The sequence below is a fragment of the Tigriopus californicus genome, chromosome 9 (assembly GCF_007210705.1).
Source record: "Tigriopus californicus strain San Diego chromosome 9, Tcal_SD_v2.1, whole genome shotgun sequence".
NCBI classification, from domain to species: domain Eukaryota; kingdom Metazoa; phylum Arthropoda; class Copepoda; order Harpacticoida; family Harpacticidae; genus Tigriopus; species Tigriopus californicus.
Genome location: NC_081448.1, coordinates 7,696,011 through 7,713,759, shown reverse-complemented (window position 1 = coordinate 7,713,759; position 17,749 = coordinate 7,696,011). Strand labels below are relative to the sequence as shown.

At 40.1% G+C, this 17,749-nt stretch overlaps 2 protein-coding genes across 2 annotated transcripts in view; one reads left to right on the top strand and one right to left on the bottom strand.

Annotated features, from left to right (window-relative positions):
* LOC131886687 (uncharacterized) overlaps nucleotides 1-8,928 on the top strand; it is a 19,618-nt gene extending 10,690 nt beyond the window's left edge. The window contains exons 26-40 of the mRNA XM_059235086.1: nucleotides 2,060-2,365; nucleotides 2,958-3,400; nucleotides 3,472-3,672; nucleotides 3,753-4,045; nucleotides 4,115-4,196; nucleotides 4,759-4,887; nucleotides 4,949-5,296; nucleotides 5,353-5,545; nucleotides 6,151-6,250; nucleotides 6,324-6,739; nucleotides 7,479-7,580; nucleotides 7,650-7,947; nucleotides 8,008-8,219; nucleotides 8,284-8,502; nucleotides 8,569-8,928. Coding sequence (XP_059091069.1) covers nucleotides 2,060-2,365; nucleotides 2,958-3,400; nucleotides 3,472-3,672; nucleotides 3,753-4,045; nucleotides 4,115-4,196; nucleotides 4,759-4,887; nucleotides 4,949-5,296; nucleotides 5,353-5,545; nucleotides 6,151-6,250; nucleotides 6,324-6,739; nucleotides 7,479-7,580; nucleotides 7,650-7,947; nucleotides 8,008-8,219; nucleotides 8,284-8,502; nucleotides 8,569-8,636 — 3,410 coding nt within the window. The 3' untranslated portion in view covers nucleotides 8,637-8,928. The remainder of the gene's footprint in view (nucleotides 1-2,059; nucleotides 2,366-2,957; nucleotides 3,401-3,471; nucleotides 3,673-3,752; nucleotides 4,046-4,114; nucleotides 4,197-4,758; nucleotides 4,888-4,948; nucleotides 5,297-5,352; nucleotides 5,546-6,150; nucleotides 6,251-6,323; nucleotides 6,740-7,478; nucleotides 7,581-7,649; nucleotides 7,948-8,007; nucleotides 8,220-8,283; nucleotides 8,503-8,568) is intronic.
* Nucleotides 8,687-17,749, bottom strand: LOC131887016 (uncharacterized). The gene is made up of 5 exons (XM_059235504.1): nucleotides 17,623-17,749; nucleotides 11,900-11,994; nucleotides 10,676-11,458; nucleotides 10,042-10,091; nucleotides 8,687-8,834 (listed from the first exon to the last, which is right to left on the bottom strand). Exons 3-5 carry the CDS (start codon nucleotides 11,456-11,458, stop codon nucleotides 8,813-8,815), a joined length of 855 nt encoding a protein of 284 aa, XP_059091487.1. The 5' UTR covers nucleotides 11,900-11,994; nucleotides 17,623-17,749; the 3' UTR covers nucleotides 8,687-8,812.

Sequence of the window (17,749 nt, the reverse complement as noted above, 5' to 3'; positions counted from 1 at the left end):
TTTCAAGCAGTGATGGTACCTTCTCCTGGAATGGTTAACGGAGAAGATTATTACATCACTGCAGGAGCCGAATATGGTGAAGATACTTATGTATGGGTTGGGCAAGCCAAGATGACCGCCAACTTAATTGAAAAGGCAAGTTTGCAAAACCTGATGCTAGGCCACGCATTAATTCAACGTCTTTGTAGATTTATGAAGCTAAAGTGGAACTCAAGAATCCTCCTACAATAATATCAAAGGGTTCGTCTGCCCTTTTCGTAATAGAGGCCTTTATTACTGACCCAGCAGTGTCTATAGATTTTGGGACATTTCAGCCCTTAGGATACTCGGTAGGTTGTAGCTTCTTGGCTCTTTTGATTTATATTCCACTTGTATTGAAAAACAATGTTCAGCTCATTGTTCATATTCTGAATCGTCACAGGATCTTTTTCACATTGGTCAGATTACTTTCGAGACAGGGAACGCCTTCGCATGCAGTGACCCAAAGTTTTGGAAAGATAAGTACCTTCCCTCGCCAACAGAACTGTCGGTTGTAAACGCTTCCTTGAGTTATCCAATGCTGATCAATCGAGAAGGTACTTCACACCCGGATAAATATCACTCTGGTATCATCTTGTTTATGTTCAATCTGTTTCATTAGCTGACCGACTCGTAACAGAAGAAAAGAATAAGATGGTTTTTTATGTACCCATCCATGTCTTGAACGTTGACACCGTTAGTGCAAGCAAAGTGAGAAATGTGGCTTTTGGCTTAAAAATTGGTAACTCAAAACTATGGACAGCCCTTCATGAAGTTGAAATCCAACCATTTGCCGAACCTGACCCAATTGGAACAGTGACAATTGATTCGGTAGGTAAACAGAGTGGATTGGCAGCTGCTACTACTCCCTACTCCCTCCTCCTCCTCCTCCTCCTCCTCCTCCTCCCCCTACCACTCCTTCTACTACTCCTACTATTACTACTCCTACTATTACTACTCCTACTATTACTACTCCTACTATTACTACTCCTACTACTACTACTACTACTCCTACTATTCTTCTTACTGTTTCAGAGCGTCCTCTTGAACAATGTAACATTATTAGATGGGATTGTTGTGGGAGATGCAGCTATTTTCAAAGTAAAAGTAATAGTGCCTAGTGGATGGGCTAATTTCGATATCGAAATGGACGGATTGGCGGACAAAGGTAAATTGGAAAGATTGTTGAGAAATATTGTTGTTAAATTTCCTGAAACTAAAATTCAACAAAGGCTTGCGTGGATACCGTATTGGTACTGCTGCACAATTTGCGAATCCTGGTTCGATCCCAGGGAAAGCCAAGTTTTTTTGCGGTATTTAATTAAAGCATAAGTTGCTGCTTTAACAACTTAAATGGGCGAACCCCAGGGTCATTTCCGAGGATGAGGTAATAATTATTGTTGGCTGTGATGACAAAGCGGGAATATCCCTCAATATCCTATCATTTAGATAGCAGGCCGAGCGAGAGAGCTGCCATCTGCCTTCGTAACAAACAAAATAAACAAACAAAACTACTATTCAACAGACATTTCCCCGGTCGGAGCTCGTATTATTCATTCCGGAACAATTGGTTATTTCCCTCCTGAGTGGCTTGTCAAGACTCGTAATGCTGATGAATCGTTGCTGCTCGAATACTCTAACATCCAAAATACTTCACCTGACCCAACCACCGTGGTTTTGGAGTTATCTTTCAGTACCAAGGCCAATTCCACACCAGCAGGCTCAAACACAGTGTCTTCTATAATTGGAGGCCAATCCCTTTCATTGACATTTGTAACTACTGAAAACGTAAGCTTATTGATGAAGATTATTTTGTCGATGTGAGAAATGACTTGTTCAATTATTCGTCCTTAGAATAACTCTGTGCCAATATCATTCGAAGCCGATGACATTGGCTGGGATGATAAATTCTACGTTCATGGTCAAGCGGCATTGAATGTTCGGGTAACAATTCCTTGTAAGTTTGACGTGAGCAACACTATTTCATGTCCAGCCCAGGATGTGCAAATATCTTTTTATTCATCGCATCTTTCTATTCCAGCCACAGCAGGAAAGAACGACTTGTACCTCGAAGCTGTTCCAGATTTCGATCAAACCGAAGTATCTGCGTGGATTTGTCAACTTCGTATTTTGGAAGTTGGTTTTGGACTGCCTTGTCTACGCCATCGCATTCGAGACAACCTGACTAACTTCAACCGATCACACACTGACAGGCCGTTTTATGACTTCGCCTCTTTGTATCTGGGACAAACTTGTCCTATGAGGTCTATCGAAACGCCGGACGACAATGATTTCTTAGTTCAAATTGTTTATGAATTACCTCCGCAGGAATCCATCACAACTGGATGTAAGGACTATCGACCAGCGAAGATGATAGCATGCTTTAAAACGTAATAGAGGAACAAGGAACAACTTCCGTTTCTTTATGTCTGGTTTTATTCAATTCAGGAAAATGCAATTCATTTTCCATCAGCCCCGTTAGTCCCATCGTGACTTTTTGTTTTAGAGAAGCAACTTAAACTTTTGTATTATGGACGTTATTCCGTGGTCAAAAAGTGTGAGTGACGTCATGACGTCACGTAAGGTGAAAATCAAATCAACGTTTAAGGAAATTGAAGAAGTACATCCATTGTTGATACAAACCTAACCTAATCAAGCCTTATCAACCTAACCGTACTTAAGCATACCCTAACGCTTCATATTGTCAGCTGCAAGGGTCGCGGGGCTTGGTTAGAAGGATGTTCCAAATATTTACTCTAATACCAAATATTCTGATTCAAGGTCTGAAAGATTGCCCTTGGGACACGACACTATTCCTAGGCACATTTTACATTTAAATTTTTTAATGCTACATTTTTCAGCTCATATTCCGTCACTCCCACTTTTGACCTGGAGAAAATACTTATACTTTTATACAGCATGCCTTTCTTTTCAAATAGCTGATTACAAGATTAGCGCTGGCTTTAAGATCGACGAATCAACGATTTGGGTGTCAACCAGAGAAATGGTGTTACAATCTACGTCTTTAGAGACCTCACCAATTGAAAGTGCTTATTCCACAACAACCACGCCATTTGTAACGTCCTACCCAATTGTATCAACACAAGATCGTTCGAGCCCGATCTTGAAGGGAAATGAAGTCTTTTTCATCCAATATTTGATCAAAACGCAGAAGGGCACAAGAGGGCATTATGTGCTCACAATTCTACCATCCCCTTCCGTGAAGGTGTGCAAGTTAGAAATCGTCCATATTGGGGCCAATATGCCGTGCGTCGAGCCCCCTGGACCATCAATTACTGGATACGAAAACATAGTCATTGAATACGGAACTGACCCTACCTTGGCTCATGCTTTTGGGGAGCCAGCCAAATTGATTCTAAAGGTACTATTCTAAGTAGATGATTGGTAAATTAGCTATCCCCACGGAAAATCATATCTGACCCTGCTTTTTAGGGCCTCACAAATTGGGGAAGATCCAACATGATCCCAGACTTGACTCCCGACGCGGACTCCCTTCAGATTAGGGTATTTTTCCAAGCTATAGAAGATATTGGGAGCAAAAATGAGACTATAAGCCATACATTGAGTCCAGGGTCAGAGAATGACCTCAGTGGAAGCCATAGTTTTGAGTTCATTGATGAACCTTTCGCAAGGGTAACCCTTATACACCTTTACTCATTTTTTACCATACTCATTTTTTACACTTACCATTTCGTCACCCAACGGGGTTTCAGAATGTGACAACATTGCCAAAGCTTGAAGTCAAATCATTGGTGGGAAGTAACTCGTCAATCTGGAAACACGTTAGCAAAGTGATGCATGTCGATGTGTTTATTCCCGATCATTTTTATGCGGACTTATGGTTGGATGTTATTCATGAGAATATGGCTGAGAATCGAATTGTGGATTTTTGCTCGATTGCTCTCATAGAAACTGGTGAAAATCTACCTTGTGTCCGAAAAAATGACGACTACAACGTAACTTATTTGGAGGACCCACAATACATTAAAATATACCACAACGAAGAGTATTTGCAATTGAATGATAAGCCTCGCCGACGTGTTCATTTTCAGTGATATCATTTGAAAACTTGCAGGGAAACGGTTCATGGAGGAGTACAAATCAAGATTCCAGCTGTGTGCTATTTGGCTTACTCGGACAAACCTGATGCAAGCAAGGTCAGTAAATCCCAGTCATTTTGGTCACATAAATATGTACCAACCAAAAGTTCATCACCTACCACATTTAGAACAAATGCTCACGACCTTCTGGACCTGCAATGCACCTCTGTGACTTGGTATCCTATAGGCCCTTACTAAACAAAATTTATAGGTTGGGTATTCAAAGCAGACTGCTAGTGGTAATGTCTGAATCCAAGAGATTAAAGCACATAAACATCTCTGAAGTGATATTTTTTTTCGTAATTTTTCGTATATATTTCTTTAAAACCTAAAATAGTAAATGTTGAAACTTGGAACTTATGCAGGGTATTATCGATCATTTTGCTCTAACATGCTCATTTTATTGAAATATTACAAAAATACTGTTTATAAGATTTAACTGGTCACTTTTTGCAATGACCATTTTCGTGACACAAGACATTTTCATGGTGATTGATTCTTAAATATGTTTCTTACACCTCAGAATGAAACGAAACGAAAAGGGCTTTTCCATTTCGTCCATTTAAATACGTGCCGAGATGTGAGTTTCCGAATCAATCATAAATTTTCCTGCTTTTAGCTCACCTTTCTTCTCGCAATCCGCGTTCGTGACGATGTAATGGATGGAGAAGTGCTGAATCTTAAGCTCGTTGCCAAATCTGAAGACACCGATGAAGCCACACATGCCATACAAATGATTGCCTTGACGGTTAGTCAAACATGCAGCTTATCTGAAGAATGTAACGAAGACGCTTTACCTTGATTAACAGGTCGGCACACCAAATGAAGGAGATATATCCACCTCTAACATTGCAGTGGACGAAGTCAAAGTTGAGCCTGACCCTTTGATTGGACCAGAAATGACCGTTTTTCCTGGAAAAAGTTTTTGGGTGCCCTTCCACATTTACCTACCACCAGAAAAGATCTTGGCAATGGAGGCATCTGTGCTCCTACCATCTTTCGATGGAAAGGCCATTTTCCACGCAGTTGATATAAAATTTGGTAATTCTACAGGAAAAAACATATTGTGCACAGGGTCCAATTCCCTCGAGATGGATTTACGGAGAGGGTATGAGACCACATTTGACCAATCACAAAATGTGACTACATTCATGCAGGTAACAAACCAACTACCTTCTTCCCTTCTGCGTGACTCCCAATTTTGTGGTTCCAGAAAGACTCGATAACGACCAACCTAGGCTTTGTTCAAAATGCGGGTTTAACCATTTGGCAAGAAGTACACAATGAGACTGACGACAAATTTGTCATTGAAGTGGAAGTTCAACTTGCAGACCATATTCTGGCCATAACTGATGCAATTTTCACTGTGACATTTGCTGTCAAGTTTGGATCCGTGATCGTCATTGGTGAGTCAAGTTTAAACAAACCTGGCCAGACTTGGGACTCTGCCGAAATTAATGCTTCGTTACATCTCAATCCATAAAAACAAAGTTTCAAGAGTGAACATTATTACTTAAAAGATTTAGATTCATTATCTTTAATACTTCCACTAATTTACTACCCAATGTGTATTTGCAAACAAACCTCGAGGTCCTTGCCCACAATCTACAATCAACTCCTCTTATTTCTTTATTCATTGTAACCAACGAGGAAATTTTGGATTGTTACTTTTTTCCAATTCAGTTGTCACAAAGCTCTGCCACAAGTTTTGATGGGATCATTCTGTCTACAGTTCCAGATTGCAAATCAAAGTTTAGTAACTGTTTTCAGAGGAAAAATCGGATCTGAAAAAAGAAAACTAAGCAAACCCCAAAAATAATCACACAGTAAGACGATTTTTTTTAAACTCGATGTTGCTCTCTGGCTGAATTTCCAATTCCCAAACCATCGAGTGGCATTTGCTATGGTTGTTTTTTTTTTGGGTTCTGAACGTTCCTTCAAGCCAGATCGAACAGATTACATTTGCTTTAAATAGGTCACTCACGAAGTCCTATCAACCATCATTTTTCAGCCGAGCAGACTATGAAAGTGGACAGAAGTTCGAGTCCACAATTTGGCAGACTAATCATTGATGGACAACTTCTCCAATCCAATTCAACTTTTGACACAATGTAAGTCGGTATTCGTTGTTGATTCCTCTGATCATCTTGGTTTACGGATTTCATGATATCTTACCAACCCCAGGGATATTATCCATGTGGAGAGCCTGATTTACCACGATATGGATTCATCTATTGAAGGATATCCAACAAAGATACGGGTAATAACACCCAAACACATTGCATTAATGGAGGACAATATTGTCAAGGCAAACTACAGCTTAAATCATTCGAGTGACGATGCCCTCATGATCCCGGACTATTACTCTAATGACACTCTGTTGGGCGGGTTTGACATTGTGTTTCCACAAGGAATTTCATTCCCGGACATCATCAGTCTCAATCTAACTCTAACCGTCGATCCAGAAAATATCAGAAAACCAGGAAGTGAAGAGGAGGTTGCAACAATAGTCCTTTCACCCATTTGCTTTAACGTGCTTGACAACTCAACCGTGCAATGCGGAAGTTTCATATCATTTGAAATCACGATTGCAGGCGCAGGTAAACAACTAAATAGGGATATGTAATTGGTGACACAAAAAAAGAGGTGTGCAAAAGGACATTACAAATTTCCCTCAACTTTGGCTAGACTAGAGGATTTAGGATTAATGTCTAAAGGCACATATTTGTCTTTCGCCATGATACCAGTGGCTAGCTCTGGCCTCGAAAGATCCTAGGTGAGAAATGCACAACAAAGTTTTTTTATATTTATTCTTAGTTGAGAAAGATTTGCAATTAGACTATTAGTACTCGTAGATTCATAGCCTTATATGACGATGATTGCACCTTACTAAGATATCTTATAATGAAAATTTACAATGTTTTTTTTTCCTCACGAGGGAACCCTCATGGTATTAGGCACTCTAATTCTAGGGATATGTCAAGCAAAGTAGAATTTTCTTATTAAGACTGGATGGAAAATTGAGCAGGAGCCGCATTTTTTGATATCCATTAATTATGATTCCCTTAATACTGCTTCAAAGTGGAGGCAGATTTAAATATTTTGCTTAGAAAATCAAACAAAAAGACAAAATCTTACTCAAACCTGTTTTTTTTCGAGCCTTTGCGTAGAACAGACGATAAACGGGTGAAACAATGTTTTGCTTCGGCTTTGACTTTTTGAGACCGAACTTAAATAATTAAAATACACCAACCAGTCGGAATTAAACAGAAAGTTTTGAAATTGAGTTAATATGAGTATGTCTGCTATTAAATATATAACATTTTTCGTAACCTCTAGAATGTTTCGATCCGCTAAGCCTAATTTACGAGTGTCAAGTTTCTGCGAGTGGATTGCTATCCAATTCAACTGGACCATTCAATTCGATCGGAACTTCAGATGGTAAAAGATTCTTTTTTTCCGATTTTATTTCACTTTTTTAACAGAAAATTTTTGCATTTCTTTCATCAGCCTGGTCTCCCCCGGTTCGAAGTGGCCATGGATGGAACCCATATTTGGAATTTGATTTTCTGGGCGTCGCCAGGGTTAATCGCCTATCGTTTCAAGTACCTGCGGGTTCAGCATACCGACAGATTACAAAAGTGACCGTTCAGGCTAGCAACGTCCCTGGATTTTTCATCGACGTGGTTGAGGTTGCTCCAGGTCCGGAGATCAATTTTGCCGAACCAATCGTTGCAAGATATTTCCGAATCTTGATCTCAGACCTAGACTCTTTGCTGTGGGATGTGAAGCCAATCGGAATCAACAGGTATATACCATACACATATGTGAATCCTTCTCCCAAAATACATTCTTGCATTAATTATAGCGTCCAATGGTATGGTTGCATGCCAAAAGAATTCGAGGCCAACGCAAGCCTTTGCCAATCTACTGCTATTGCGGTATCCGAGGAAAGAACCCATCATAGGCATTTTGCTTTTGATGAACCACAAAATATTGCTTACGTTTGTGATCTTAACCCTCAATTGGACATGATATGTTATTCTTCAGATCGGAACGATGGCTCCAATGTGTGGACAGGTTCGAAACGATTAAAGAGTAACTTGATCGTATGGTCATGTTGAGTCCATTTTGCGTCTTTCAGAACTTCCGAGGTACATAAGTTACATTGAAGGTTATAGTACTACCACTGGGAGGATGTATTTTCGAGAAACCGAGTCAAATGCCGTACTCTCATCTGCAAATGGCAAATTGATTCAATTAAACGACGAACTACCGCATGATCTAGAACCAGCTCGAATGGTGTCAGGAAAGAGTTTGCCTGATTTCGTGGATGTTTTGTGGCCTACAGGTATACCAAAGGGTAAGCTAAAAATATCTTCGATATACTTCCTTGCGTTACTTTTACGTCAATTTGCTGTCACTTAAGGTACCTATCATGGAATACACCTCCAAGGGGATCAAATGGCCTTGCAATGGAGTTCTTGCTGCTCCTAAGCCTACGATATAGCTATTAATGAAGTACTATTTAAAGATAAATAAAACTATTGAACCGTTCCGGGGCCTTTTTTCCACTTCGTGATATGTTGAAATATGGAAAACAAAAACAACTATGTTTATATTACATTTGACAAACTAGTAAAAAACGTTTCCCGTTTCTTCTTTTGATTCCTCTATTGCCAGGACCAATAATATCTGAAAAAGATAATACAACTGTTGTAATCAGCCATTGCCACTGTGAACTTTTGTGATTTGTTTGATACCAGTTTGAATACACTTCATATGGTGATGCTTTGGCTCTGCTCCATTCTCTCATTTTCTTCACTTTTCTAAATAAAACCTTGAATACATTCCATTCCTTTCCTTCAGCGCTGCGGCTTTAAAAGTAAGAAAATGCTCAGATAGGTGTCTATCGGTCTAATGCTTAGCCTCCTAAAAAGGCATCTGAGTTTCGTCTCAAGTTCGGTTTAGGCGTCAAATGGATTGACCGCAAAAGCCAAATAAGGTGCACTTAGAGAACTGTCAAGAATCTAGCTTTATTCAAACGATAAACCATTCCATTTTTGGGTTTGTGCATTCCCATTCCCTTTAATATTTGTGTAGCATATCAGACAAAGTCAGGACATGTATTACGACCAACTCCGTTTCGTTATGTCCATGATGAATTTTCCATCTTGAGCTGCTAGGGATTAGATTCCCAGTGATAAAAGGTTATTCACAGGTTTTTCCAAGAAATTTGAGCTTTGATGTGGCTTTCCCGTCAAATTGGCCTAATCCTGGTCAGAACGTGAGAGTTACTTTTCGAAATATTTCGTTTCCACGTCATATTGTCAAAGATGTTCTGTACCTGACCTAGGCAGTGCTATTACAATACCGTAAATCGGAATTTAATGTGGTGAATGCATCTTTGACCTCCCTACGCATGATTTTGGGTCTGAATTTGACCAACTTCATCTTGACAAAATTTTGTGATCCTTTAAAATGGTAATTTGAAATGAAGTGAAGTTTGCAATCCAAATCTGGGACATTGCACGTCAAAAGGGCACACTTTTTGACGAAATCATGGCAATTCATCTTCGATTTTGTTACTTAAGGCACAATGGTTTTGTGACATCAAAAACGCCATAAAAGTGCAGGCTTTTCTAGGACCAAGTCCATTTTGTGCCAAACCCCTTCACCGTTTGGACAACCATAAATCCTCTGTACTTATCCTATTGTAGTTGAACTTGTTACAATTCAATGTAAAGGCAAAATGTGAATTTTGCCCTTATTTAGCCTTTGATCTTTGCCAAACGATTTACAATTTATTTTTGCTAGGGCATTAAATGTATACGACAAAGACCAATAAGCCAAAAAAGTGAAAGAAGCCGAAGTTGTAAGTAAGAATTATTGCTTAACTCACTCCCTTGGTTTTTTTTGTAGCGATTGATCGGCCAAAAGAACCCTTTGCACCTGGAAAGAAAAAAAGATGTTTCTAAGAATAATGTCATTTAAAATCCAAAAATTGGGACTTTTACGTAGAGTTAAATTTGATCCTGTAAGATTCCTAGAAAACGCTTAATAACGCTTTTCTTAAAGAATTAAGTTACTGTTTCATGTCATTATTCCTTTACTCACAACATGCATTAACATGAGTCCAAAATCAGCTTCTTACCTTTTAAAGGGTTTTGAAAGGGTACTTCCAATTTTTACTTTTATTTTTAATTTTAATAAAAACTTTTATTTTTTAGAGAAAATGAAGGAAAGTTTTTGTCTAATATGACAGATTCTCCCAAGTGAGGTCACAGGCAAAGAGGAAGGCCTATGTGCATGCTGAAGGCTAGTAAGCGACCGAGAAGGATGGGCGACACTTTTGCTGTCCATCTTCGTACCATTCGATATTGGAAAACTAAGTGCAAGAACTCTAAAACAGACCTGAATGAAAAATCTATTCACATTCATTAGGTGAGGAGATACATTTCCAAAAAGCACTAAGAGGAGCCTTTCTTTCTATTCAAGGTAACTTTGACTTCAAATTGATTGTGCTTGTGACGTACCATTTGTTGGCGACTTTTTGAACGCCTTCTTCTGATGGACTTCATTGCTTCTTCCGGTTGGATTGCAGGCATATGTTGTAATTTCTTGCGTATCAAATCAAACGGATTCTTAAAAATGCTATGATCCTCTATTAAAGGTGGTGATCCCCTGTCGTTTTTCAGGCCTTCTGCAAGAAGGCTTTGATGTTCCCTTGCGCGATTTCTTGCAACTAATGCGCGAACTTTATCAAAAGGCGACTTCGGCTGGCGTTGCTCCTCGTATTTGACTATTCCATAAGTTGGCGGGTGGAAAACTAAAGTTTTGGCCTTGAGGCTAGGACCCAGATTTTGTGCAACTTCATCAAAGTGTTGCATATCTTCATAATCGTTGTCTCCATTAGACTCTTTTCCAAATACAATTTGTTGAGGATTGTGCACTTTTGAGTCAACTTCGGTGATGGGAGAGGTCAAATGTCCATCCTGGCGAAGTTGGAGGTATCCAAATATTTCCTTAGCTGGATCACGGACTGCCAGGCGCTCTCCCCTGGCATTGGAAAGAACTAAACTCTGGTACTTGCGAGTAGAAGGCATTTCTTCCGGGTTAGTTTGAGAGTTTTGTTCTGTTTTTTCATTTGAACTATTGGCATGAAAACGATTTTTAGATATGCTCTTGTCGTAGTCAGAGCGTTCCTTAGTTGCACCTACAATCTTTGAGGGTGTGCGACGTCTGGCTTGTTTATAATAGGTTTGTGGAGAGTCGCCGAGGTTACCATAATTGAATGGCCCAGCATATCTTGTTTGCATCTGTAAAAGTGGTTTGATACTGGTGGGCATGATATGTTTGGAATTTTCAGGTAAAGATTGAAAAGCCTTGACCAATCTCCACATTTCATACAATTGTTCACAACTTGGTTCCTGGGTGAAATCGAGGTATTCTTCAACATTTTCTCGCCAATCGAGGTCCTTAAAACCGTCCTTATTTGAATGAAACTGATCCTCTAACGAGGTGAAACCAAATGAAGACAGGGTATGATGGGGTTGAGTTTGTTTCAGGGCATGTTCATAGATATGTAGTGGATTTAAGATTTCTCCGGATATGATTGGGATTAGAAAAAAGGACACTTTACACCATCCGATGAAACGAAACATTATTTGCGCCATGTAATTACGTGGCTGAGATCAATTAATAAATTACAGATGATCTCGTTGGCGCTAGCAAGAGAACGCAGCCTACGCATAAATTACATTGAAAGGAGAATCGGTGATCCATGACTGAAAGCCACATAAAAAAACTTGAAAGCATGTGATATGTTCTTGAAAGCCGAAGAGGAGTGGGACACCTGGAAAGACAAAAAAGGAAATCAACCGTAGTCAATCTTTCTTTTGCCCATTCATAAAGTAAGGCTGGGGATCACGCTCTACGACTACTATGCCACAATATCATTTATGGAGCTGGGCAAATGCGCAATATTTTATGACCAAAATATGCACATGAACATGCAACGAAAATGGCAAATTATTAAACAAAAATATGCAAATGTTATCGTGGATTTTATCGGACCTAAATAACGAGGCTGCTTGGTGACTAACGTGTGTAACCATTTGGCAGTGGCGCCATCAGAACACGATAGATGTAAGAAGTGAAGCAAGGATGAGATTGCTGGGATTCTGATTGCTAGGCTGTCAGACTGATGAAACTGAAGAATAAGACCTCGTAGATGTAGCTCACCAGTTTTAGTATGCAGTAGACCGTACCCACTTCTCAAAAAAATGACATGTGATGCAGGTTATATAGAGACAGAATTGGTGCCTAATTTTGAAAACATGAAGAGGCAATATGGAACATTCCTATAAGTTTGGACCTGTTCGACTTTTTGCTAGCCGGATATGCTCATCTAACTTCTTTTGTTCCTGAAATCATTGGACTGCTGGCCCGTTGCAATAAAATCTGCCTCAAAATCGTCCTTAAACGTTAAAATTACCAATTTTCGTGCAAACATGACATTACAAATACTTATTTGCTTGTTTTGTGATCAATTGTATGTTTGAGTTTTTTCGATTGTTTTTTTTTTTGGCGGACTTGCAACCGAGCTGCTGCAGGCTTGCAACCGAATAGTTAGGTTAGGTCGAAAATATTGCTACGATGACAAAAAAAGGGTCACGCGGCACCAATCTTGGGATGGATAACGGCCTCAGAATCAGATCTCCAGCATTGCAAGATAAAAGTCTTGTAGCATATTTTGGTTGCACTTTAAATTTATGTAACGTCTCATCCACCTGCGAATTAGGGTGAAATGCTGGGTTAATCAGGAACTTCCGTGGAAACGACTAAGTGTGACTTAATTTCTGCCACAGGATCAACACCTTTATTTCCTGCGAATATCAAAACGAAGCAAATTGAACAACAATTGGCCCTAACGCTTGGATATATGACACTGGAAATATGACCCCGCTAAAATTTCCCGCAAAAGTATGACACTGAGGGCTACGCCCCCAATCAACTTTTATAGCGTTAGCATAGTTAAGCTTATCTCAGGTTTTAGGGCCAATTGTTGTAACTATAAAAGGGTGGTAAAATGCACTAATAGAACTTTTGATACTCCCAAGACCAAATTTGGAAAAAATATCTCAGGTTTTAGGGCCAATTGTCGTAACTGTTTATGTACACGATGCGTCTACCCCTTAGCGTCACACTCTCATTGTGCGGGGAAGATTTCCTGAATTAGAGTTCCTGAATGAGCTAGCTGAATGAACATAAACGTCCGATACATTCGACCAAATTCTGTCTAGGGAGTATCAAAGTTCTATTAGTGCATTTTACCACAACCACACTTAGTTGATATTTGCCTAGGGTTTTGACACGTTAGATCACGGCCACGAGATTGGGACACAGTTTTCAATCAAATAAGAATTGATTAAAATCGAGGGATTTTAGTGACATGCATGATGTCAAATCGGACACCATTTTTTTGAACCTCTCTTTTTTCCATGATGTTCAATGCTCTTCTAATCCTGGGGATTCGAAGTTAAATTCTGGTCGGAATGGCCAATGAAAAAGACGAGCTTTGCGAATGACACATGTAGATTTGTTCAGCAGGTCTCTTCCATTATTGATCTCCGCCCTAGTCCTCCAAAATAGTAGAAAATTCGACGAGCGTATCCGACTGAAGGCTTTTCCAACTTTTGATTGAATGTATCGGACGTTTTAAGCATTCAGCTCACTTAGGAAATCTCAGGTTTTAGGGCCAATATTTGTAAATTACCAAGTTGTGACTTACTAAAATATTGAGCTTTGCACCTCCTAGTTAAGAGTATAAGATAAATCAAAGGTTTTCACAAATTCGTCGAGAAATGTCAAGCAAAAGAATTTTATTTTGGCACTCTAAGAAGCTATTGAGATCGCTTACCAAAGCAATAAAATCACATTTTTCAACTCTGGATTTGTTAGTGATTCACCACTTCAAGCGATTATGTGTTACTGAAACTGTTATGGATTTGTGATTTGGCAGAACCTCACAAGGTTCCAGGAACTCCGTCTCCCAATGATCCTCGCGCTGAAGTCTGTTGACATCATCGCAGCTCTTCGTATTGCTACAACTCCATGTGTCTCTCCGTTCCATTCGCTCGTCTACTCTTAGCCCTTGCAAACATTGTTCCATGGTGCATGGTGGCTCAACCAATCTGCCATCCAATAACTAGGCCACACTAGAGGGTCTACGCCGAAAACCAATGAAGGTTCAGGGTGTTTTGGCGTTGTGCACGCCTCTATTCTTCAGGGAATCTCGGATCTCGGCTAGTTCGCTCACTTGGAAAGCTAGGCGAGAGAGAGCACCCTGTCCGCGAGTGTGACTGCCGATGCTAGCTGGATTTAGCGTTCTCGAAAAGGGGGGGGGAAGGAAGGCTCGCTGCTCGCCGCTCGCTGCTCGCTTAACGAACGGACTTCGGGTAACAATAATAGGCTCTGGCGTTGGAGGGTGTGCAAAGGTCTCTTTGCTCTGGAGAGCCGATTCATTCATGGTTTCGACTAAGTTCTCAACTGCGTGGGCCCCAGTAAGAGTGAAACACCTTCTTAAATGTATACATTAAGCGCTAACTAGATCCACTAAATTGAAACAGTGTGAAATGTAATCACTAGAGGAAGATGAATTACCGTAATTAGGTTCTCATTCGAAAAATACGCCATCATATGCTTTAGCAAACATTCATTTAAACTCACTTCTACCCTCTGCGTCTTGATTTTGGGCAACTTCAGACATCAACATGTTTCTTGCTCAGCTTGGAACATAACCCCGGTTGCCTCAGCTTTCTTTCGTGTCTCCCTGCAAGTGAGTGATTGAGGCTGCAACCGCCTCCCAACACCCACGCATTGTTAGCCAGGAGCTACCATAAGGGATTCAATGGGTGGGCGAATCAATGAGTAAGTAGTGAGTGAGCTCAAGGATACCCCTGGCCAAGGGGAATCGAAGATCCATAGGAGTGGGCGGAAACGACCAAATCCCCTCTCTCTCTTCACTAGACCGCGGTTGCACACTACGTTTTTGTTAGTGATCTAACAAAGATATACACCAAGACCAAGAAAGCCGAACAGGCCTGAGGATCTCCTTCATCTCGTTCTTCTTTTCTGTTGTAGGCTTGAGGTTTTGAGCGTTGAATGAATGAGTGGGTGGAGTGGTACGAGCAAGGTTGGTTCGCAACGGCATTTCAGCCTGTCTTGCAGAACCTTCGGAGAAAATCAAGAGAAACGAAAAGGAAGGACTAAAAGAAAGTAGGCTCAAGTTGAGCAAAGGGAAACAAGTCAAGTATGGTTTAATTTTTTTTTCATTCGTTGTGGCTGGAATTGAATTGACACAACAGGGGGGAAGGAAATCAATGATGTGACGAACTGGATGGATGAAGATTCTTTTAGGGTTTGCCCTGTTAGCCTCGTAGGTTAGTTAGTTGCCTTTTGAGCCTTTAGAGAGTGTAGGTTTCGTAGTGTCTTGATTTCGAAGTGAAATTGTAATTATTACAATGAGGATTTGTTCGTTTCATCCTTTCCAAAAACCTTAGGAGAGTTTTGAAATTTGCTTTTCATGCTTTGTGTTCAAATACGAGGGTTATTGACATGCGCTTGCTGGCAAGGAGTTGATGTCACCTTGCAGTTTGTACCATGTCTCTATTTTTTTTAATCGTTGTGGCTGGAATTGAACTGACGGAAATCAAACGGAAATCAATGATGTGACCAACTGGATGGATCAAGTTTCTTTTAGTTTTTGCCCTGTTAGCTTCTTAGGTTTGTTAGTTGGCTTTAGAGCCTTTAGAGAGTTGTATGTTGTAGGTAAGTTGTACATGGTATATGTAGTATGTACATGTATAGTTGTAGGTAAGACTAAGTTGAATGTAATACCAACATTGTTATTTGATCACTTAAATTCGAAATGACCTCGCAGCGAACAATTTTAGATGCAGTTCACACCATTGCACGTGGTTGCTAATGAATCACTTACAAAGCGCTTGATTGCTCCTGAATTACATACAAAGCGTTTGATTGCTCCTGAATTACATACAAAGCGTTTGATTGCCAAACGATATGCGTGGCATGGTCTGAAAAAAGATATTGAAATTTGGCGTCGTGTGGCGGGCCAAGCCTTCAGAATCAATCGGCATGTCACAAGCTAACATCAAACATTCACGCGATCATCTCGACAGTTCGATCACTGCCATAACGATCCTAAGGTCCTAAGGTCCAATTAGTCCGTGGTTGATGATGGGCGCTAGTGTTATTTCTCTCAATGTATTTCTGTCAATAATGGCTAAACTATTCACTACATTCCAAATAATCACTTCATTCGAACTCAAGATTGGTAAAATTTGAGCCCAAAACAATGCTTAAGGAATAATTCTAAATTTCAAGCCAACTCTTGAACAACTATATTTGCTTTTTGAAAACCTTTAATTCTAAAAGGGGCTCAAAGTAGCTACAGCCTAGAGCAAACCGATTTGGGGAAACGCTCGTTGATTTTCCATATTTCTAGATGTTCGCGACTGAACTAACAATAAACAATCAATACACTTATGAAAAACATCTAGCTGTCAACGAACAAGAGCATTAAACTAAATAACTATGAATTCCATACTCAAGGTTTGAAGCTATTGAATCACTATTAAGCCGTGAAAGAACAAACCAAATGGAATGAATAAATGACGATTCCATTTATTCATCAACACAATTCATCATTTAGAAAATCTAGTGTGGATAGATTGCTACCCATACGAGGAGGATTTTTTCTCTCACTCAGTGATGCCATTATAAGGATGAACATCAACATCACCTTCCAACTCCTTATGATAGATTCCGTGTCTTTGGACTTCTTGTTAACAAGACCAAAACCATTCTGGGCCAGTCCACCGTCAGCTTCCTCGGGTTCCATTTGTCTAACTTATGCTCATGGTACCAACGTGGAAGCAGTCGAGGTGTTCCCGGAACCCAAGCACGTTTGTTCTCTTCCGGTTTTCCGGGACCACACTACTTGTTTTCCCTACACTGCTCAGCCCCTGTGACTGCCTAAGTAAAATCGTCGCACCATTGAAGTCCAGCGGCATTTTATATTTCTTGGTTCATATGAACTATTTTTGAGAATAATTTGGGTAACCAAAGGCACGTGCTGGATGTTAAAACTAGAAGTTAAAGGTGTATTAACTGCCGAACTATAACTTCGCTGGAAAAATGAAATGCTGCCTGGCACGCCCTCGAAGGACGTTTGGTTGGTATTTTTGAGGCTGCAATGACTCAATTAGCTATTTCTAAAATCTAGAAACCTCGATCAGGTTCTCTCAAGATTGCACCTGCAAACTGTCAGCTAGTATAACCAAAAAGGATTATTAGTGTGTGGAAAGCCATAGAGGGTTCGTTCGATGCTTGTGGCGAAAATATTGTTTCCTGTGTTACTAATGTTGTTCTTAACACAGAAATCAAATACCTCTGATACCTGATACCTCTTGAGCGTCCTGAACACATTCACCACGATGCTGCTGCTGATGAGCTCTTTGGCGATCTTGACCATCATCCAGCTCGAAGTGTGGAGGGCGACGACGGCCTCGTGAGTCGAAATCGAC

Coding starts and splice junctions, on each gene's coding strand:
- LOC131887016 (XM_059235504.1), bottom strand. CDS start 11,458: ATGCAAACAAGATATGCTGGGCCATTCAATTATGGTAACCTCGGCGAC. Junction 10,092..10,675: donor CAAAAAGTCGCCAACAAATG/GTACGTCACAAG, acceptor TTTTCTTTCCAG/GTGCAAAGGGTTCTTTTGGC. Junction 8,835..10,041: donor CTACAAAAAAAACCAAGGGA/GTGAGTTAAGCA, acceptor TATCTTTTTCAG/ATATTATTGGTCCTGGCAAT.